Source organism: Schistocerca gregaria, chromosome 1 (assembly GCF_023897955.1).
Source record: "Schistocerca gregaria isolate iqSchGreg1 chromosome 1, iqSchGreg1.2, whole genome shotgun sequence".
Taxonomy (NCBI): domain Eukaryota; kingdom Metazoa; phylum Arthropoda; class Insecta; order Orthoptera; family Acrididae; genus Schistocerca; species Schistocerca gregaria.
The window spans coordinates 356,424,893-356,442,760 of record NC_064920.1 but is presented as its reverse complement, the minus strand read 5'-3'; the positions used below and the strand labels follow the sequence as shown (position 1 = coordinate 356,442,760).

Genomic DNA, 17,868 nt, shown 5'->3' with positions numbered 1-17,868 from the left:
AACAGCTTCCCCAGTTCTCTGAGTTCCCTCAGAAAACTGCCGAGATCGCTGTCCGCGTTTGGCCACGCCTGTGGCTGCTCCTGCGCTAGGACTGCAACATTGTTTGCTGCTGTTTCAGTTGCCTGTTCCGGAACTGGCGGTGGAGGTAAAGTCTGTATTATGGGTGGGGGAGGTGTAGATGGGACGCGGGGGGGGGGGGGGGGGGGGGGTGTCGTCTCCTGCACTGTCGCAGGGGGGGGGGGGGGGGGGGGGCGCGGACGTAGACTGGGCGGTGGGAGCGAGCATAGCTGCCCTGTACAGTCGCATAGTCGTGAAATCTCTTGCTTGCACTTCGAAGCTTGGTTGTTGACGAGCCTGAGCATTTGATGCGGCTGTTGTTGCTAGGGCAGTTTTCTGCTGCCTCCGGTTTTGCACCAATCTTTGGTATACTTCACATCTGTGATAGTTTTCTGGGTGGGGGTCTTTGCAGTTGGCACATACCGGGTTTGCCACTCTCTGTTGCTTGTAGAACTTGGTAAGGTGGGGGCCTGCACACTTTACACATCTCAGCTGCAAATTGCAGTTGCTGCTGAGTGATTAAATTTTTGACACCTATGGCACTGCCCATGTCCTTCCGGTTTATTATACTGTTCTACAGTTATTCGGAATCTCAGCAGGTATCGCAGTTTGAACACCTGCTGAACATCCTCATTGTTTTCTAAAACCGCCAAGAAATTCGGCTCTTTCTTGCGGCCATGACTTTCTTCTGCAGTCTGAGGGGTTTTGAGAATTGGCGAACCGAGTGTACTATGAATCCTTCCTCTATTAATTCATTTTCTTCCTCAGTATCGATGGGTAGGTGCTTTAGTACTACTCTCAGAGCCTGTTTGGGGTTGATAGAATATGTGTGGAACTCGATTTCCTTCCTTTCAAGTTCGTATTTAACCATCCTATAATCCTCTACATATCCCCCCCCCCCGACTTTTCGTTGTCCTAGGCCCTTTATGCCCACTTGCAGCTCCTTGAGGAGTAGTGGGCTTCTCTTTGTAATATAGTGATGATTGGCAGTACTCGCTCTTTAACTGTCTGCATTTCGCCTTCTCCGTACGTGTCTTTGTTCTATAGGGCTGAGAATGAGTTCACGGTCACTACATTTACTATAACTTGCTCCTGCTGTTCCCTTTCCCAGTCATTTTCCGTCTCGCTCCTCTCATTTCCCGACTCGCTCCTCTCATTTCCCGACTCGCTCCTCTAATTTCCCGACTCGCTCCTCTAATTTCCCGACTCGCTCCTCTAATTTCCCGACTCGCTCCTCTAATTTCCCGACTCGCTCCTCTAATTTCCCGACTCGCTCCTCTAATTTCCCGACTCGCTCCTCTCATTTCCCGACTCGCTCCTCTCATTTCCCGACTCGCTCCTCTCATTTCCCGACTCGCTCCTCTCATTTCCCGACTCGCTCCTCTCATTTCCCGACTCGCTCCTCTCATTTCCCGACTCGCTCCTCTAATTTCCCGACTCGCTCCTCTAATTTCCCGACTCGCTCCTCTAATTTCCCGACTCGCTCCTATCCAAGTCTATGTAGAGTCTACATGTACCCGAACTGTCGGAACTATCAAAACTGTCAGAGCTCTCCTCCTAATGCACCGTTTGCAGACCAGCCTTGTGTGTGTTAGCTGTTTGTGCGGCCCTACTCTGGCTGCGGGTTCTCTGGCAGGAGCCGCAGGGGTCTAATTGTGAGGATTCCCTCGAACAACTTGTTGAAGCCATATTAGCTGTCAGTCAGTTTGTGGTGCCACCTTGAGACACTGGATGGTGTTTAGTTCTCACCTCCACAACTAAGTGGCAGGTATATGCACCAGAGCCAGATTTGTGGTCTTCAGACAGAGTTAGACATGGCCTATTTTGAATCAGATAGATTTAAAGGGGAAATAGATAATGAAACTGGGAAGAAGTATAACATAATAATCAAACGGCTTCAAGACTTAGTAACTTAAAGTCTGAGAAACTGACCTTGCGTAGGGTATTGGACAGGCCATATGTACAGACAGTGAACGTTCCATCAGATACAGTGGACAGCTGCGAATACAGAATAAGCAGTCCTGGACCAAGGGAAAATGAAACCAAATCCACTTTGGGTCTGTCTTGTAATAAGCAGCAAAGAGATCAGCATCTGTTCATCAGTGGTGAGACTAAAATTTACATTCTGGAACAACCCTTCCAGTCTTAACACACCGAGTTCACTCCCCACCTGATTCCAGGTACAATCATCATGGAGCTTTTTGATAATCACAATATTACCCCAGGTGATCAATCCACGGCCAGTATTACTGGCACAACTGGTCTTTCGGATTCTGGGGTGGCAAGGTTAAATTGCAATGTGATTCAACAGAAGAAGTCAGATTCCTCTGGCCAACTTAAAACCAAAACAAATACATATTTGAAACACTTAACATACAAACACTTTTGCAACCAAGTAAACTTCATAAATTGGGAAATACATTAAAAGAACAAAAGATTCAAATTTTGGCACTACAGGAAACACGAATGATGGACAATTACATAATGGATTTTGACAATTATCATCTTTTTAAAAGTAAACTGATAAAAGAATACTTAATAATACACCACATCTGGTAGCTGCTTTTGCAGTCTCCAAAAATATTTTAAATTCCATAACAGAGATAAAACCCTTAATAATAGACTAATGACAATTTCTCTTAAATGTGCAAATGAAGCATACACTTGACTTGAAGTTAATGAAGCTTGGGAAACGTTACAAAGCATCATCTCGAAAATTCCTTCAAACCATTTCAAATCGATCATGTAGCAATTTCATACCCAAACTACAAAGAAATCTTAAATGTTCAAGTTAGGAAAGAGGCTCATATTGATTCTGATTATTATTTAACGTGAATAAAAGTAAAACTTCAACCTCAAAAACTCTTAAAAAAAGTTATCCAAAATTTGACACTGCTAACTCTAACAAGTGAACTTGACAAAAAACAATTGGTATAGCCTAAAAGAAAAGTTCATCAAAACAACAAAAAATTTAATTCTGCTTCGAAAGAAACAAAAACACCCTTCATGGAACATGGATTGTGAAACAGCAATTAAGTCTAGGTATGAGGCATTCAAAAATTGGAATAGTAACAAAACTGAAAATACATACAAAACCTTTCTAACTGTAATAAAGAAACGTCTAAAATAATCCAACTAACTAAAAGAAACTACAAAAATGCTCAACTTTTAGAAATTGAAAAGACTTCCAAAAGAACAACATGAGAAACTTCTATAAAACACTCAAAACAAAACTAACCAGTTACAAACCTCAAAGCCTTTGCTTCAAAAATGAAAATGGCAGTTTGGCTCTTAACAACTAGAAAAATTGTAAGGTACTTGCTAATTATTTTGAAAAACTATTAAACTGTCCAGAACCAGCAAATAAATTGCAACCACAGCAAACTAATAACATTAACCCTGACTCTAAAGAACCTGTCAAAATCGAAATAACTAAACAAATTAACTAAACAAGGAAGCATCTGGAGAAGAAGGTATAATTGCATAACTACTAAAATCAGCTGGCCCTAACACTATCAAAGGGATCACTCAACTAATAGGACATATCTGGCAAACTAAGAAAATATCTAAGGACTGAAAAACTGCCCTAATACGTCCATTACATAAAAAGGGGATAGAACCAAGGTTAATAATTACCAAGGAATCTCTCTCCTCCCTGTCGCATACAAAATTGTATCACTATGTTTACTTGATTGAGCCCAAGAAGAGTTAGAACCTAAGAAGAGCTAGAACCTAAAATTAGTGAAGACCATTCAGGCTTCAGACCAAACAGATCCCGTCCAGAACAAATTCTTAAATTAAAACTAACCCTTAGGCACCAAAGGAATTCTAGTAAAACTATTGTTTCTGCATTTGTGGATTTAAAAAGGCCTACAACTCAGTTGATTGTGAATCTCTTTTCCAAGTTTTAAAGGAACAAGGACTAGAAAATAAAACTCAGATTAAGGAAACCTTCCCATTACCCCTAGGTGGATGATAAATCAGCTGACATGCCTGCACTGCAAAGCCTTTTACATCGGTATGACAACAACTAAACTGGGTGAGAGCATGAACGGACACAGATGAACTGTCCGCCCAGGAGATGCCCAATACCCAGTAGTGGAGCATGCCCTCCAGCATAATTCAAGGGACCTAGGAACATGCTACACCATATGTGCCATTTGGCTTCTCCCACCCAACACCAGTCCCTCTGAACTGCGGAGATGGGAACTTGTACTCCAACACATCCTTTCATCCCGCCATCCCACTGGACTGAACCTACGTTAAACAACCTCACTCCCATTTACTCTTCAGTCTTCTCCTCTTTCCCTTTCCTCTTTAGCCATTCACGCATCTTTTCATCCTACATAGTTGTGTTTATCTTTATACTATATACCTCTTTACTTCTGTATGCATCCTCTTTGGTTTGAAGCTGGCACAGTACTTACAGTAGAATATCTTTGGCTTCCCTCTGACAACCATGCTCCATCCTTGCTACCCTCCCTGTTTTCCTTTCCCTGTTGCTTCAAAACCTGGGTTGTGAGTAACTGAATCCACTTTCCCTTCTTCCCTTTCTTTCCCCTCTGTCCTCACTGATGAAAAAACATTTGTTCCAAAAGTGAGGAACGTAAATTTTCGGTTCTGTTTTTTGTGCATCTATCGCCTGTACTGAGCTGACGTAAGTTCTGGCCAGCCCCTCTATCTCTTTGTTAGTATTTAAATAATTATTGTTCAATTTCCTAACACATTTTTCAGGAAGAAAAGGTTCTGTTTTAGTAATGCCTGTGCTCTTATTTTCTTACACCTTTGCAGATCATTTTGTAGATCATTCTTTGCTACATGAAAGTAAACAAATGACTACATGAACAGCAAATGTTACCCACAAATCATCTTCAAACTTAAGTCTACAATAATTTCAATAACAATAATTTATATCAATTATCATAAAGAAAACAATAAGACCAAGAACCTTGGCTTATGTTTACACAAAACAATAAAGCTAAAAACTAACTGCTGACCTGCCCAGTAAGTATTATTTTCTGTTCACTTTGAGGAACTCAATAACAGATAAAGTAAATGCAGTTATTTCAAAGATAATTTGCATTACATAGTACATAGTTAGGTAAGTTATTGTTCAAACCTTTGGCATGGTATTGGCTTTCCTAAACACTTTTGATCCCTTGTTAACATTGTGATGGTCACGAGACAAGTTTGGAGCACCTCCTGGAGGTTGTAATGGTACACCAGGCTCTGGTATCACTGTCTGGACAGGTCTAGGTGGCTTCTGAATCATACGCTTCAGACTGTCCAGTCTTTTATCACACATCATTGTAACATCATCTATTCGATGTAACACCTTCAAAAGAAGAATCACATCATGCTTATAAAAATTTATGTTAGAAAACAGAGTAAGCAGAGCATTTGTGTGTGTGTGTGTGTGTGTGTGTGTGTGTGTGTGTGTGTGTGTGTGTTCCAGGAATTGGCATCATTTCATCCAAACATGGTACATGTATAGTTTACCATCAAGAGACAATTACCACAGGGTCTATACACCACTGACAGCCCTATTTAACAGAAACAGGATTGTAAACAGAGACATGAAAGTATAGAACTGGAACTGCTTGGAATAATTTCAACCAAACTTGGTACTTATATGACTGACTATCTCAAAAAATTCAGTGTCAGGGCAAGGCAACCCTGCCCTATTAAGGTCAGGGTGAGATGAGCTGGAGGTGTGAATGGGGGTTACTTAAAAATAATGGAAAATTAACTATAATAGTTCATATGAACCACATCACTGGTTATAAGGCAGGATGAATTGTTCAGTCAGTCAGCAGACAATCACTATGATGTTATTTTGCATACTGATTAACTCTCAATCAGTTGTCAGTCATTGTGAATTCAGCTTCAACATGGAATCTTTTGTGTGGACTTAATCTAGGGTGTAGTATAAATTTCCAAGTAACAAAATATTGTTATTATATTAATATTATGATGTAACCTATTTCAATCAAATGTGTAATGTATATGTGGATGTGGATTCTAATATAAAGTAAATTTGTAAGTAACAGAAGTGTCATAGATGTAATAGTGCACGGAACTAAATACAACCTGTCAATAAATTATGTGCATGTTGATAATGGAAAACAAAACTGATTGTGGCTTTTGGCCCTCTCACAAATGTTGTTATGCTGTAAGTTCTCGAGTATGAGATATGCAAACTGTGTTTGCACTGTATAGTGTTAAATTTTTTGTAATGAAGTTAATGAAAAGGAAGAAAAATATACGAATTTTTAGAATAAATATTAGACCTATAATTTGTTTCTTGTAATAACTAAATGTGCACATTCTATAGATGGGTATGAAAACACCTAAATTAGAAAAGACTAATGAAATAAATCTGATAATCTAACTAGTTACTAGTCATTCCACATTCTTCCTCCAAAACAAATTAATTTAGTTGTAAAGGACTGGGATAGGTAAACTGAAAATTCATAGGAACATGGCAGTTTTGTGAATGAGCATTTTTCCAGTAGTGCAGAGAAATTAACAACAAAAATATCAGGATGCAGATGCAGCTTCTGTAAGATATTGTGCAGCAAATTAAAATCTATTGTTATCACCACTCAATAGGACATTGTATTGGGGGGGGGGGGGGGGGGGGGGGCAAGGAAGTCACAAGACATTTGTTGTTGTTGTTGTGATCTTCAGTCCTGAGACTGGTTTGATGCAGCTCTCCATGCTGCTCTATCCTGTGCAAGCTTCTTCATCTCTGATTAACTACTGCAACTTACAGCCTTCTGAATCTGTTTAGTGTATTCATCTCTTGATCTCCCTCAATGGTTTTTACCCTCCACATTGCCCTCCAATACTAAACTGGTGATCCCTTGATGCCTCAGAACATGTCAAGCCAACCGATCCCTTCTTCTAGTAAAGTTGTGCCACAAACTTCTCTTCTCCCCAATGCTACTCAATACATCCTCATTAGTTATGTGATCTACCCATCTAATCTTCAGCATTCTTCTGTAACACCACATTTCGAAAGCTTCTATTCTCTTCTTGTCTAAACTATTTATCGTCCATGTTTCACTTCCATACATGGCTACACTCCATACAAATACTTTCAGAAAAGACTTCCTAACACTTAAATCTATACTCGATGTTAACAAATTTCTATTCTTCAGAAACACTGCCACTGTCAGTCTACATTTTATATCCTCTCTACTTCGAATGTCATGTTATTTTGCTCCCCCCAAAAAAAGCAAAACTCCTTTACTACTTTAAGTGTCTCATTTCCTAATCTAATTCCCTCAGCATCACCCGACTTAATTCGACTACATTCCATTATCATCGTTTTGCTTTCATTGATGTTCTTCTTATATCCTCCTTTCAAGACACTATCCATTCTGTTCAACTGCTCTTTTAAGTCCTTTGCTGTCTCTGACAGAACTACAATGTCATCGGCGAACCTCAAAGTTTTTATTTCTTCTCCATGGATTTTAATACCTACTCCGAATTTTTCTTTTGTTTCCTTCACTGCTTGCTCAATATACAGATTGAATAACATCTGAGAGAGGCTACAATCCTCTCTCACTCCCTTCCCAACCACTGCTTCCCTTTCATGTCCCTCGACTCTTATAACTGCCATCTGGTTTCTGTACAAATTGTAAATAGCCTTTCCCTCCCTGTATTTTACCCCTGCCACCTCCTGAATTTGAAAGAGATTATTCCAGTCAACAACGTCAAAAGCTTTCTCTAAGTCTACAAATGCTAGAAATGTAGGTTTGCCTTTCTTTTATCTAGCTTCTAAGATAAGTCATAGGGTCAGTATTGCCTCACGTGTTCCAATATTTCTATGGAACCCAACCTGATCTTCCCCAAGGTCGGCTTCTACCAGTTTATCCATTCGCCTGTAAAGAATTCGCATTACTATTTTGCATCCGTGACTTATTAAACTGATTGTTCGGTAATTTTCACATCTGCCAGCACCTGCTTTCTTTGGGATTGGAATTACTATATTCTTCTTGAAGTCTGAGGGTATTTTGCCTGTTTCATAAATCTTGCTCACCAGGTGGTTGAGTTTTGTCAGGACTGGCTCTCCCAAGGCTGTCAGTAGTTCTAATGGAATGTTGTCTACTCCTGGGGCCTTGTTTCGACTCAGGTCTTTCAGTGTTCTGTCAAACTCTTCACGCAGTTTTGTATCTCTCATTTAAACTTCATCTACATCCTCTTCCATTTCCATAATATTGTCCTCAAGTATATCGCCCTTGTATAGACCCTCTATATACTCCTTCCACCTTTCTGCTTTCCCTTCTTTGCTTAGAACCGGGTTTCCATCTGAGCTCTTGATATTTATACAAGTGGCTCTCTTTTCTCCAAAGGTCTCTTTAATTTTCCTGTAGGCAGTATCTATCTTACCCCTAGTCAGATAATCCTCTACATCCTTACATTTGACCTTTCACTTCCTGGATCTCATTTTTGAGGCATTTGTATTCCTTTTTGCCTGCTGCATTTACTGCATTTTTATATTTTCTCCTTTCATCAATTAAATTCAATATTTCTTCTGATACCCAAGGAATTCTACTAGCCCTCGTCTTTTTACCTACTAGATCCTCTGCTGCCATCACCATTTCATCTCTCAAAGTTACCCATTCTTCTCCTACTGTATTTCTTCCCACCATTCCTGTCAATTGTTCCCTTATGCTCTCCCTGAAACTGTGGTAGAAACTCTGGTTTCGTCAGTTTATCCAGGTCCCATCTCCTTAAATTCCCACCTCTTTGCAGTTTCTTCAGTTTTAATCTATAGTTCATAACCAATAGATTGTGGTCGGAGTCCAAATCTGTCACCAGACATAAATAAACTGTAATTCTGTGTACTGAAAGAATGCATTGACAAAAACCAGGTTAATAACAGATATAAGAAAGAAATTCTATTTTCTGTTGCCAACAACACACACACACACACACACACACACACACACACACACACACACACACACACACACACACAACCACCGTCTCTGTCAGCTAAAGTCAGACTGCAAGCAGCAGCACATGATGAGAGAGAGAGAGACAAGCAGGTGTTGGTCAGGAAGAGGCTGGGTGGGGAGGGGGAGGGATAGCAGGCTAGGGTTGGGGGATGGTAAAGTGATGCAAGAGGGAGTGTGCAGGGATGAGGTGAATAGAGAGTGGGGGAGCTAGGTGCACTGTGGAGGTTAAGTGGTGTTATAACCAAGAATAAGACAACAAATATGTCACCGTACTACAGTTTATTGAGACACACTGATACAAAAAATTTTATTACCAAGAGCCAAGTTGTTGATGAACACTTTGTGGAAAATTATATACACTGAAGGCAGAGTCACAAGTCTGTTGACATACTAAGCCTAGTGGAGTTTGAAGTCGCAGTTTCAGAATATCATTCGGATTCTAAGTCTAGAGCACAGCCAAATCAACATCAAGCAGCAGGTCCACTGCAGCCCAGCTCTCCTGAGTTGTACAGTAGAACATAGCACAATGAGAACTGACTTGTAGATGTCAGTGGCAGCGTTAAATAAGGCTCTGTAGTTAACAGAGCTGGTGGCTGGTGTCATTGAATATTCTGGCTGCCAGTCTTTGAGTGTTATCTGTGGCCAGATGCTGTGGTTTGGATCACACGCACACAGAAATGTCAGCCTGTGATGCTAACAGCAGGCCACTCACAGATAACTGGGGCCAACAATGCATTTCATGGCCGTGCATAATAGCGTGGCATTACTCGGTGCGGAGATTAATAGTGGCAGATGCCATAGACAGAAGGTGGGGGTGAGGTGGGGGGGGGGGGGGGGGGTAGTGGAAAAGGAGAGAAATAAAAAGAGCATTGGTGTGATAGAGGGCTGTGTAGTGCTGGAATTGTAACAGGGAAGGAGCTAGATAGGTAAGGACAATGACTAACACAGGCTGAGGCCAGGAGGTTACAGGAACAAAGAATATATTGCAGGGAGAGTTCCCACCTGCACAAATCAGAAAACCTGCTGTGGGAAGTATCACATGGCACAAGCTGTCTAGCAGTCATTGAAATGACGAAAGTTGTGTTGAACAGTGTGCTCAGCAACAGGGTGGTCCACTTGTTTCTTGGCCAAAGTTTGTCGGTGGCAATTCATGCAGGCAGACAGCTTGTTGGTTGTCATGCCCACATAGAATGCAGCACAGTGGTTGCAGTTTAACTTGTAGATCACATGACTGATGTCACAAGTAGCCCTTTCTTTGATGGGACATGCAATATTTATGACCAGACTGGAGTAGGTGGTGGTGGTGGTGGTGGTGGGAGACTGTATGGGACAGATCTTGCATCTAGGTCTATTACAGGGATATGAGCCATGAGGCAAGGGGTTGGGAGCAGTGGTAGTGTACGGAATAGACGAGGATATTGTGTAAGTTCAGTGGGTGGTGGAATACCACCGTGGGATGAGTGGGAAGGATAGAGGGTAGGATGTTTCCCATTTGAGCATGATGAGAGGTATTCAAAAACCTAGTGGAGAAAGTAATTCAGTGGCTCCAGTCCTGGGTGGTACTGAGTCACGAGATGAATGCCCCTCTGTGACCAGATGGTGGGGCTTTGGGATGTGGTGTGTGACTGGAAAAATAAGTCACAGGAAATCAGTTATTGTACAGGGTTGGAAGGATAATTATAGTCTGTGAAGGCCACAGTGGGAGCCTCTGTATAATTTGAGAGGGACTGCTCATCACCACAGATGCACCAGCCAAGGGTGGCTAGCCTGTATTGAAGGGACTTTTTGGTATGGAATGGGTGGCAGTTGTAGAAGTGTAGGTATTGCTGGTGGTTGGTAGGTTTGATATGGGCAGCGGTAGTGATTTAGCCATCTTTGAGGTGGAGGTCAACATCTAGGAAGGTGGTTTGTTGGGCAGAATTGGACCAGTGAAGCAAATGGAGGAGAAGGTGTTGAGGTTCTGGAGGAATGTGGATAGGGTGTCCTCTCACTTGATCCAGATCGCAAAGATGTCATCAGTGAGTCTGAACCAGGTGTGGGGTTTACCATTCTGGGTATTCAGAAAGGATTGCTCTAGATGACCCATGATTAGGTTGGCCTAGGATGGTGCCATGCGGGTGCCAATAGACATACCCCGTATTTGATTGTAGATAATGCCTTCAAAGAAGAAGTAATTGTGGGTGAGGATATAGTTGGTCATGGTGACTAGGAAGGAGGTTGTTGGTTTGCAATCCATTGGGTGTTGGGAAAGCTAGTGTTCAACAGCAGTAAGACCATGGGCATTAGGGATGCTTGTGTTAAGGGAGGAGGCATCAATAGTGACGAGCAGGGTGGTAAAGGAACAAGAACTGTGGAGAGTCAGTGGAGGAAATGGTTGGTATCTTTTATATAGGAGGGAAGGTTCTGGGTAATAAGCTGAAGGTGTTAATCTATGAGAGCAGAGATCTCTCAGTGGGAGTACAGCAACAGGCCACAATGGGCCATCCTGGGTGGTTGGATTCATAGACTTTAGGGAGCCTGTAGATGGTAGGCATGTGGGGAGTGGTAGGGGTGAGGGGAGAGATGGACTCCGGAAAGAGGTTCTGGGATGGGCTTAAGGATTTGACGGGAGACTGGAGATCCAGCTGGTTTTCTGGAATGGGGTCACTGGCAGGGTTTGTTTGTGGATGAATCTGACAGCTGGCGCAGTACTTCTGCCAGGTAATCTTTGTGGTTCAAAACAATAGTGGTGGAGCCTTTGTCAGCACGTAAGATTATAAGGTCAGGATTAGAGGAGGGAGGAGGATCTTAGTGTTTAACGTCCCGTCGACAACAAGGTCATTAGAGACGCAGTGCAAGCTCGGGTGAGGGAAGGATGGGGAAGGAAATCGGCCGTGCCCTTTCAAAGGAACTATCCCGACATTTGCCTGAAGCGATTTAGGGAAATCACGGAAAACCTAAATCAGGATGGCCGGAGACGGGATTGAACCGTCGTCCTCCCGAATGTGAGTCCAGTGTGCTAACCACTGCGCCACCTCGCTCGGTGTCAGGATTAGGTTTTAAGTGACGGATTGCAGTTTTTTCTGCAGATGTAAGGTTAGTTTGCATGTTGAGGGATTTTGGGAATGATGGTGAGGCAATGTTCGACAGTAAGAAATTCTGGAAAGTTAACAGTATGTGATTTGGGGGGTATGGAAGACATACAGAGCTGTCATGCATGTTTACAATTGGTCAAAATGCAATAACCTAAAATTGTGGGAGAAGTAAAGGTAACTACAAAGGCATTGTGTAGTTGATATGCAAATGAACAAGACGGAAAAATATCTAAGCTTTCAGACAAGTTTTTCTTCAGGTCTAACATAATACATGTACACACTCTGGTAGAACACACATCCAATGAAGTTTAGCAACATTTATGATCTCATTTGTGCACCTAGTGACCATTCAGTGCCTCAAGTATATTTTGAGCTGTCCTTTTACTTCTTCTATTACTTATGTTTCACGAAGGAACATTTATTACACCACAGTGATTAAAATTTGATAATAAAGGAAACAAAGTGCAATGATTTGAGCTCATAGAAGGAAAACAAATTTGTCAAATTATACTCAGATGATAAGTTCCTTGACTGTGTAACAAACCAATTTTTAAGGATGAATCCTGTTAATTGTATTCAAGTGACCATACTAAGAAAGACAAGACAGAGCACAGGGGGTGGGGACAGAGAAAGGTTATCAACATGTTACGTCCTTAGTGCCATGTCAGCAGTTTCAAGCACCATAGTTGCATATGCTTCTATCACTACTGGGGATCAAACACACAAAATACAAACACAATTTTGAAACTACAGAATATGTCCTTAATTGTTTATGTAGCTGTAGCTGATGTGGAAAATTTACAAAGATGAGAAAATAAAAAGACAGAGAGAGAAAGGATCGATTCAACTATTGTTATTCTCAGAATTCAACAACAGTAAGTCCAAAAATTTAAAAGGATCCCACACACCTGTGTGACAAGTGCCTTTGTTTCTGGTGTTATTGAATCCTGAAAAAGTGTCCGAAACTCTTTTGGACTGCTAAGCTTGAACTCTTCTGCACTTGCAATATACTGCTGAATTTCTGATAAGCATTGTTCAGCCACTTCTGGAGATGAAGACCACTTTTCAATGTGCTGTGATGCCAGAAGGTCTATTCCCTTTGCACACCACCGGTTAGCCTAGAACACAAAAATAAACAAAAATAACTAAATTCAATTGTATATACTATGTCATCAATATTTTTCAACTTAATGATTTGTTTTATGTAATTATAGCAATAAATTAGATTTACTTTATGGAAATGTTATTGCTGTAACTGCCCACAACACCAAAAATTGCTTTTTTTCTGTGACAATATGTCTTAAAACAAGTGCTGCAGCATAGAACCCCATTAAGCCAGTCAGAGGAGTGTAGAAAATAATTCTTTAGGCATTGGCCAAGTGTTCTCAGCTGGAGCAGAGGGCAGATGGAGAAAGAATTACAATGTTATTATTTATTATTAAAATTTACAGTAACCCAGGAAAGGCGGCGTAGTGATACAACAGTAGACCTAAATTTTAGAGGATCCAGTATTACAGATGGAGAAAGATTTACAATGTTATTATTTATTATTAAAATTTACAGTAACCCAGGAAAGGCAGCATAGTGATACAACAGTAGACCTAAATTTTAGAGGATCCAGTATTACAGTACACTTCTGACATGAGTTTTGTAAAATCACAATCGGATAAATGCCAAGATGAAGTTTTACGTAAAGGCTGCCATATCAATCACCCAATCTTCCTTTTAGACAAAACTGGCTGCACTGACACACACACACACACACACACACACACACACACACACACACACAGTGACACTATGGACCCACGTAACAGGTGGATATGATTCAAAGACAGACATCACTAGTGAATAGGAGAAACAGAGTATCTGACCACTGCTACAGCAGCAGTTTAAGAGTAGCATCTTTGACTAGTAATCAAAACGTCCTGGGTCCCAGGTTTGATTTAAGCCACTTCTTACATTTTGAATAAAAATTATCAGCATGGCAGGCAAAGACTGCTGACTTATGAAGTCACCCTCATTCTGCCAACAACCACATCAAAGAGGATGGGAAACAGACAGAGGTTCAGGGCACCCTTTTGTCCTTGGTGTGGGGAAACAGTTCCTAAAAGATGGAATAATCAGCAATGATCAATGGCATGAGGATGGGGAAGGCAATAGAAACCACTGCATTTAAGACACGTAATGTGTATTCACAGGTAATGGGGCCTGTAACTGAAGATAGTGTCATGACGATTTCTCCAACGGCAAAAGATTCCACATTAGTCCCCCCATTTGAATCTCTGGTAGGAGACTGCCAAGGGAGAGGTGACCATGAGAAAAAAAATTAAATAAGCAACAAAAGGGCAAAATTCTATGAGTTGGAGTGTGCAATGTCAAAAGTGTGTGTGTTGTAGGGAAGCTACACAATCTGAAAAGGAAAATGCAAAGGCTCAATCTAGATAGGCAGGTATGTCAGAGATTGAGCTACTTTGAACAATTCAGTGAGAGAGTTATTCTCTTAAGCATTAACAGCAAATCAACATGAACAACAATAATTTAGGTATATAAACCTTTGTTACAAGCATAAGATGAAGAGATAGAGACAATATGTTATGATATTGAAAGTTTCACTCAATGTTTAAAGGGAAATGAAAATTCAACATCATGGGTGATCAGAATGTTATAATATGGGAAGCAATAGAAGACTTGAAAATATGGGCCTAGTATATGAGCCTGGTATATGGTCCTTGTAGCCAAAATGAGAAAGGGGAATGACGATCAAGTTCCGCAGTAAACTGCAGCTAGTAATAGTGAATATACTATTCAAAAATCACAAGACGAGGTGGTATACATGGAAAAGCCCTAGAGACATGGAAAGATAATAGCTGGATTACATCATGGTGAGATGGAGAGTTCAGAATTAGTCATTGGATTGTACCCAGGAGCAGCTATAGACTCAGACCATAATTTAGTAATGATGAATAATAGACTTGAGTTTAAGAGAATCATCCCCAGGAATCAGCATGGAAAAAACTGGGATATTGAGGAATAATAAGATGCAGTTGAAGTTCTCTGCCCACAGACATTGCAATAATGTATACCACAACAGACAGCTCAGCTGAAATGGAATGGGCATATCTAAAATGGGACTCATGGATGTTAGATAGACAAGTATAGGTACAAGGAGGGTAACTTCAAAGAAACCTCAGGGAACAGAAGAAATACTGCAACTGATCGACAAAACATGAAAGTAAAAAAAATGCTCAGGAAAAAGACAGGAACACAGCAATAAAGGTCACTTAGGAATTAAATAAATAAAAAGTGTGAGGTAGCAAAGGCAAAAAACAGCTGAAGGAAAAATGTGAGGAAATCAACGAAGCAATTGCCATCTGAAGGACTGATTCAGTATACTGAACAGTCAAAACAACATTCAATAACATTAAAAGCAAAGAATTCAACATTAACAGTGTAATAGGAATTCCACAGTTAAATGCAGGAGAGGGACAGCAGATAGGTGGAAAGAGTACACTGAGGACTGCTTCAATGTTTGGAAACTGTTTGATGAAGTGATAGAAGAAGAAATGGAGGTTGACAAGGGGAGCACAGGAGATCAAGTTTAGATTCACAGTTTGGCAGAGCTGTGGAAAACTTGCAAACAAATAAGATTGAAGGCATGGGTAACATTCATTTGGAATTTCTGAAATAACTGGGGCAGAATGGCAACCAAACAACTACTCAAGCTGGCATGTAGAGTCTATGATACTGGAGACACACCACCACACTTAAGGAAATATATCATATATATATTTATGAAAATAACAAGAGCAGATTGGTAAGAGAATTATTTTACAATCAGCTTAACACTTCATGCATGAGTAGCAAAAAGACAAAGAAAACAAACACTCAAGATCTCTTAGGTGCTGATCAGTTTGGGTCTAGGAAAGATAAGGGCACCAGAGAAGTACTTCTGACATTGCGGTTAATAATGAAAGCAACACTTAAGAAAACTTGACACACTTTCATAGCATTTGTTGACCTTGAAAAAGCATTCAACAGAACATTATGTTCAAAATTCTTGAGAATGTTTGAGTAATGTATAAGGAAAGTTCATTAATATGCAAAATGTATAAGAATGAAGAAGGGAAAAAAATGGGACCCCAGGAATGAATTGCTCAGATTAAAAAGGGTGTAAGACAGGGCTCCTGTCTTTCTCTCCTACAATTCATTCTTCACATTGAAGGATCAATAACAGAGATAAAAGACAGATTCACAAGTGACATTAAAATCCAGAGTGAAAGAATATCAATGATAAGATTTGCTGATATCATTGTTTCCTCTCTGAAGCAATACAGAGTGGTATGCACTGGTCACTAAACACAGATATTGATTGACAGTAAACTGAAGAAAATAAAAATAATGCAGAGCAGCAGAAAGGAGACCAGAGATAAACTTAATATCAAAATTGGTGACCACGAGGTGGATGATGTGAAGGAATTTCACTACACTGGAAACAAAATAACCTATGACAGATGGAGCAAGGAGGACATAAAAAGTAGTCTAGCAGAGGCACAGAGGACATTTGTGGCCAAAAAGCTCTATTACTATTAAACAAGAGCCTAATTTGAGGAAAAAATTTCACAGAATGTACATCAGGAACAAAATGCTCAATGGAACTGAATCACAGATATTGGGGAAACCAGAAAAGAAGAAAATCCAAGCATTTGCAATGTGGTGTTGTAGAAGGATGATGAATATTAGATGAACTGATAAAAAAAAGAAATGAAGTTCTCCACAGGATTGGTAAGCAAAGAAATTTATGAAAAACATTGACAAGAACAAGAAAAGGATGGCAGCAAACATATAAAGACATCATGGAACTGGAAGGAGGTGTAGAGAATAAAAACTGTCGAGGTAGACATAGATTGGAATATATCCAACAAATAACTGAGGGCATTGGGTGTAAGTGCTCCCCTGAGATAAGGATGTTGGCACAGAACAGGCAGTCAAGGCACATACAACACAAAGAGTGCTAACCATAAGTCTCAGCAGAAAAAAATCCAAAAAGAGGTAAAGAGGAAAGAAAATATACAACTGACATTTATACAGAAAGAGGCTACTGGATTTACAACTCCTTTGTAAACGCTATTGAATGGTCTACTCTTCTTCATGTGAAGTAAAAACACTTTATCCTATATATCACACAGATGTCACTAATATTTTTAACAGCTGTATATGCTAGTAGGAGTTCAAGATACCCAAGAAATTCATCACAGGGTGTGCCCCTCAAAGCAATAGTGTAGGATCCAAAGCCAATCCCCCCCCCCCCCCCCCCCACACACAAAACCCCCATTTAGTTGAGACTTGAAATCCTAGCAGTTAATTGCCCAAGCATTCCCCACATATCATCATTGTTTGAAGTGTCCCTAAAAAATTGTGGAGCTCACACAGGAGAAACAGAAAGCTGACTAAAGCCCAAAACTGATAAAGGAAATTTTTGGGGCAAATCTAATCTAACTGAACATCAAGAGGGTATGTTAAATGGAAATAGAGGTGAACTATTCATCAACACAGACAACAAATTCAAATCCACTGAGATCGAAAATTGAATTTGTCGGTTTTGTAAGTGACAAATGTTACAGACATCTTGTGAAACAATAATAAATGTCTTCTCTGAAACTGTTTGGAAACACACTCATGATTGAGATACATTAGAGCTAACAGGAGAAAAATGGAACTGGCTTATTTCAGGATGTCCACGTTAAAACTGGTATCAACAATCACAA

General features: G+C 40.4%; 1 protein-coding gene across 2 annotated transcripts in view; it reads right to left on the bottom strand.

The window, feature by feature from the left end:
• LOC126345620 (guanine nucleotide exchange factor DBS-like) overlaps positions 1-17,868 on the bottom strand; it is a 350,102-nt gene that overhangs the window by 75,819 nt on the left and 256,415 nt on the right. For both annotated transcript variants that reach the window (XM_050002115.1, XM_050002117.1), the window contains exons 12-13: positions 13,009-13,218; positions 5,177-5,392 (exon numbers count right to left, since the gene is read on the bottom strand). In XM_050002115.1, coding sequence (XP_049858072.1) covers positions 5,177-5,392; positions 13,009-13,218 — 426 coding nt within the window. The remainder of the gene's footprint in view (positions 1-5,176; positions 5,393-13,008; positions 13,219-17,868) is intronic.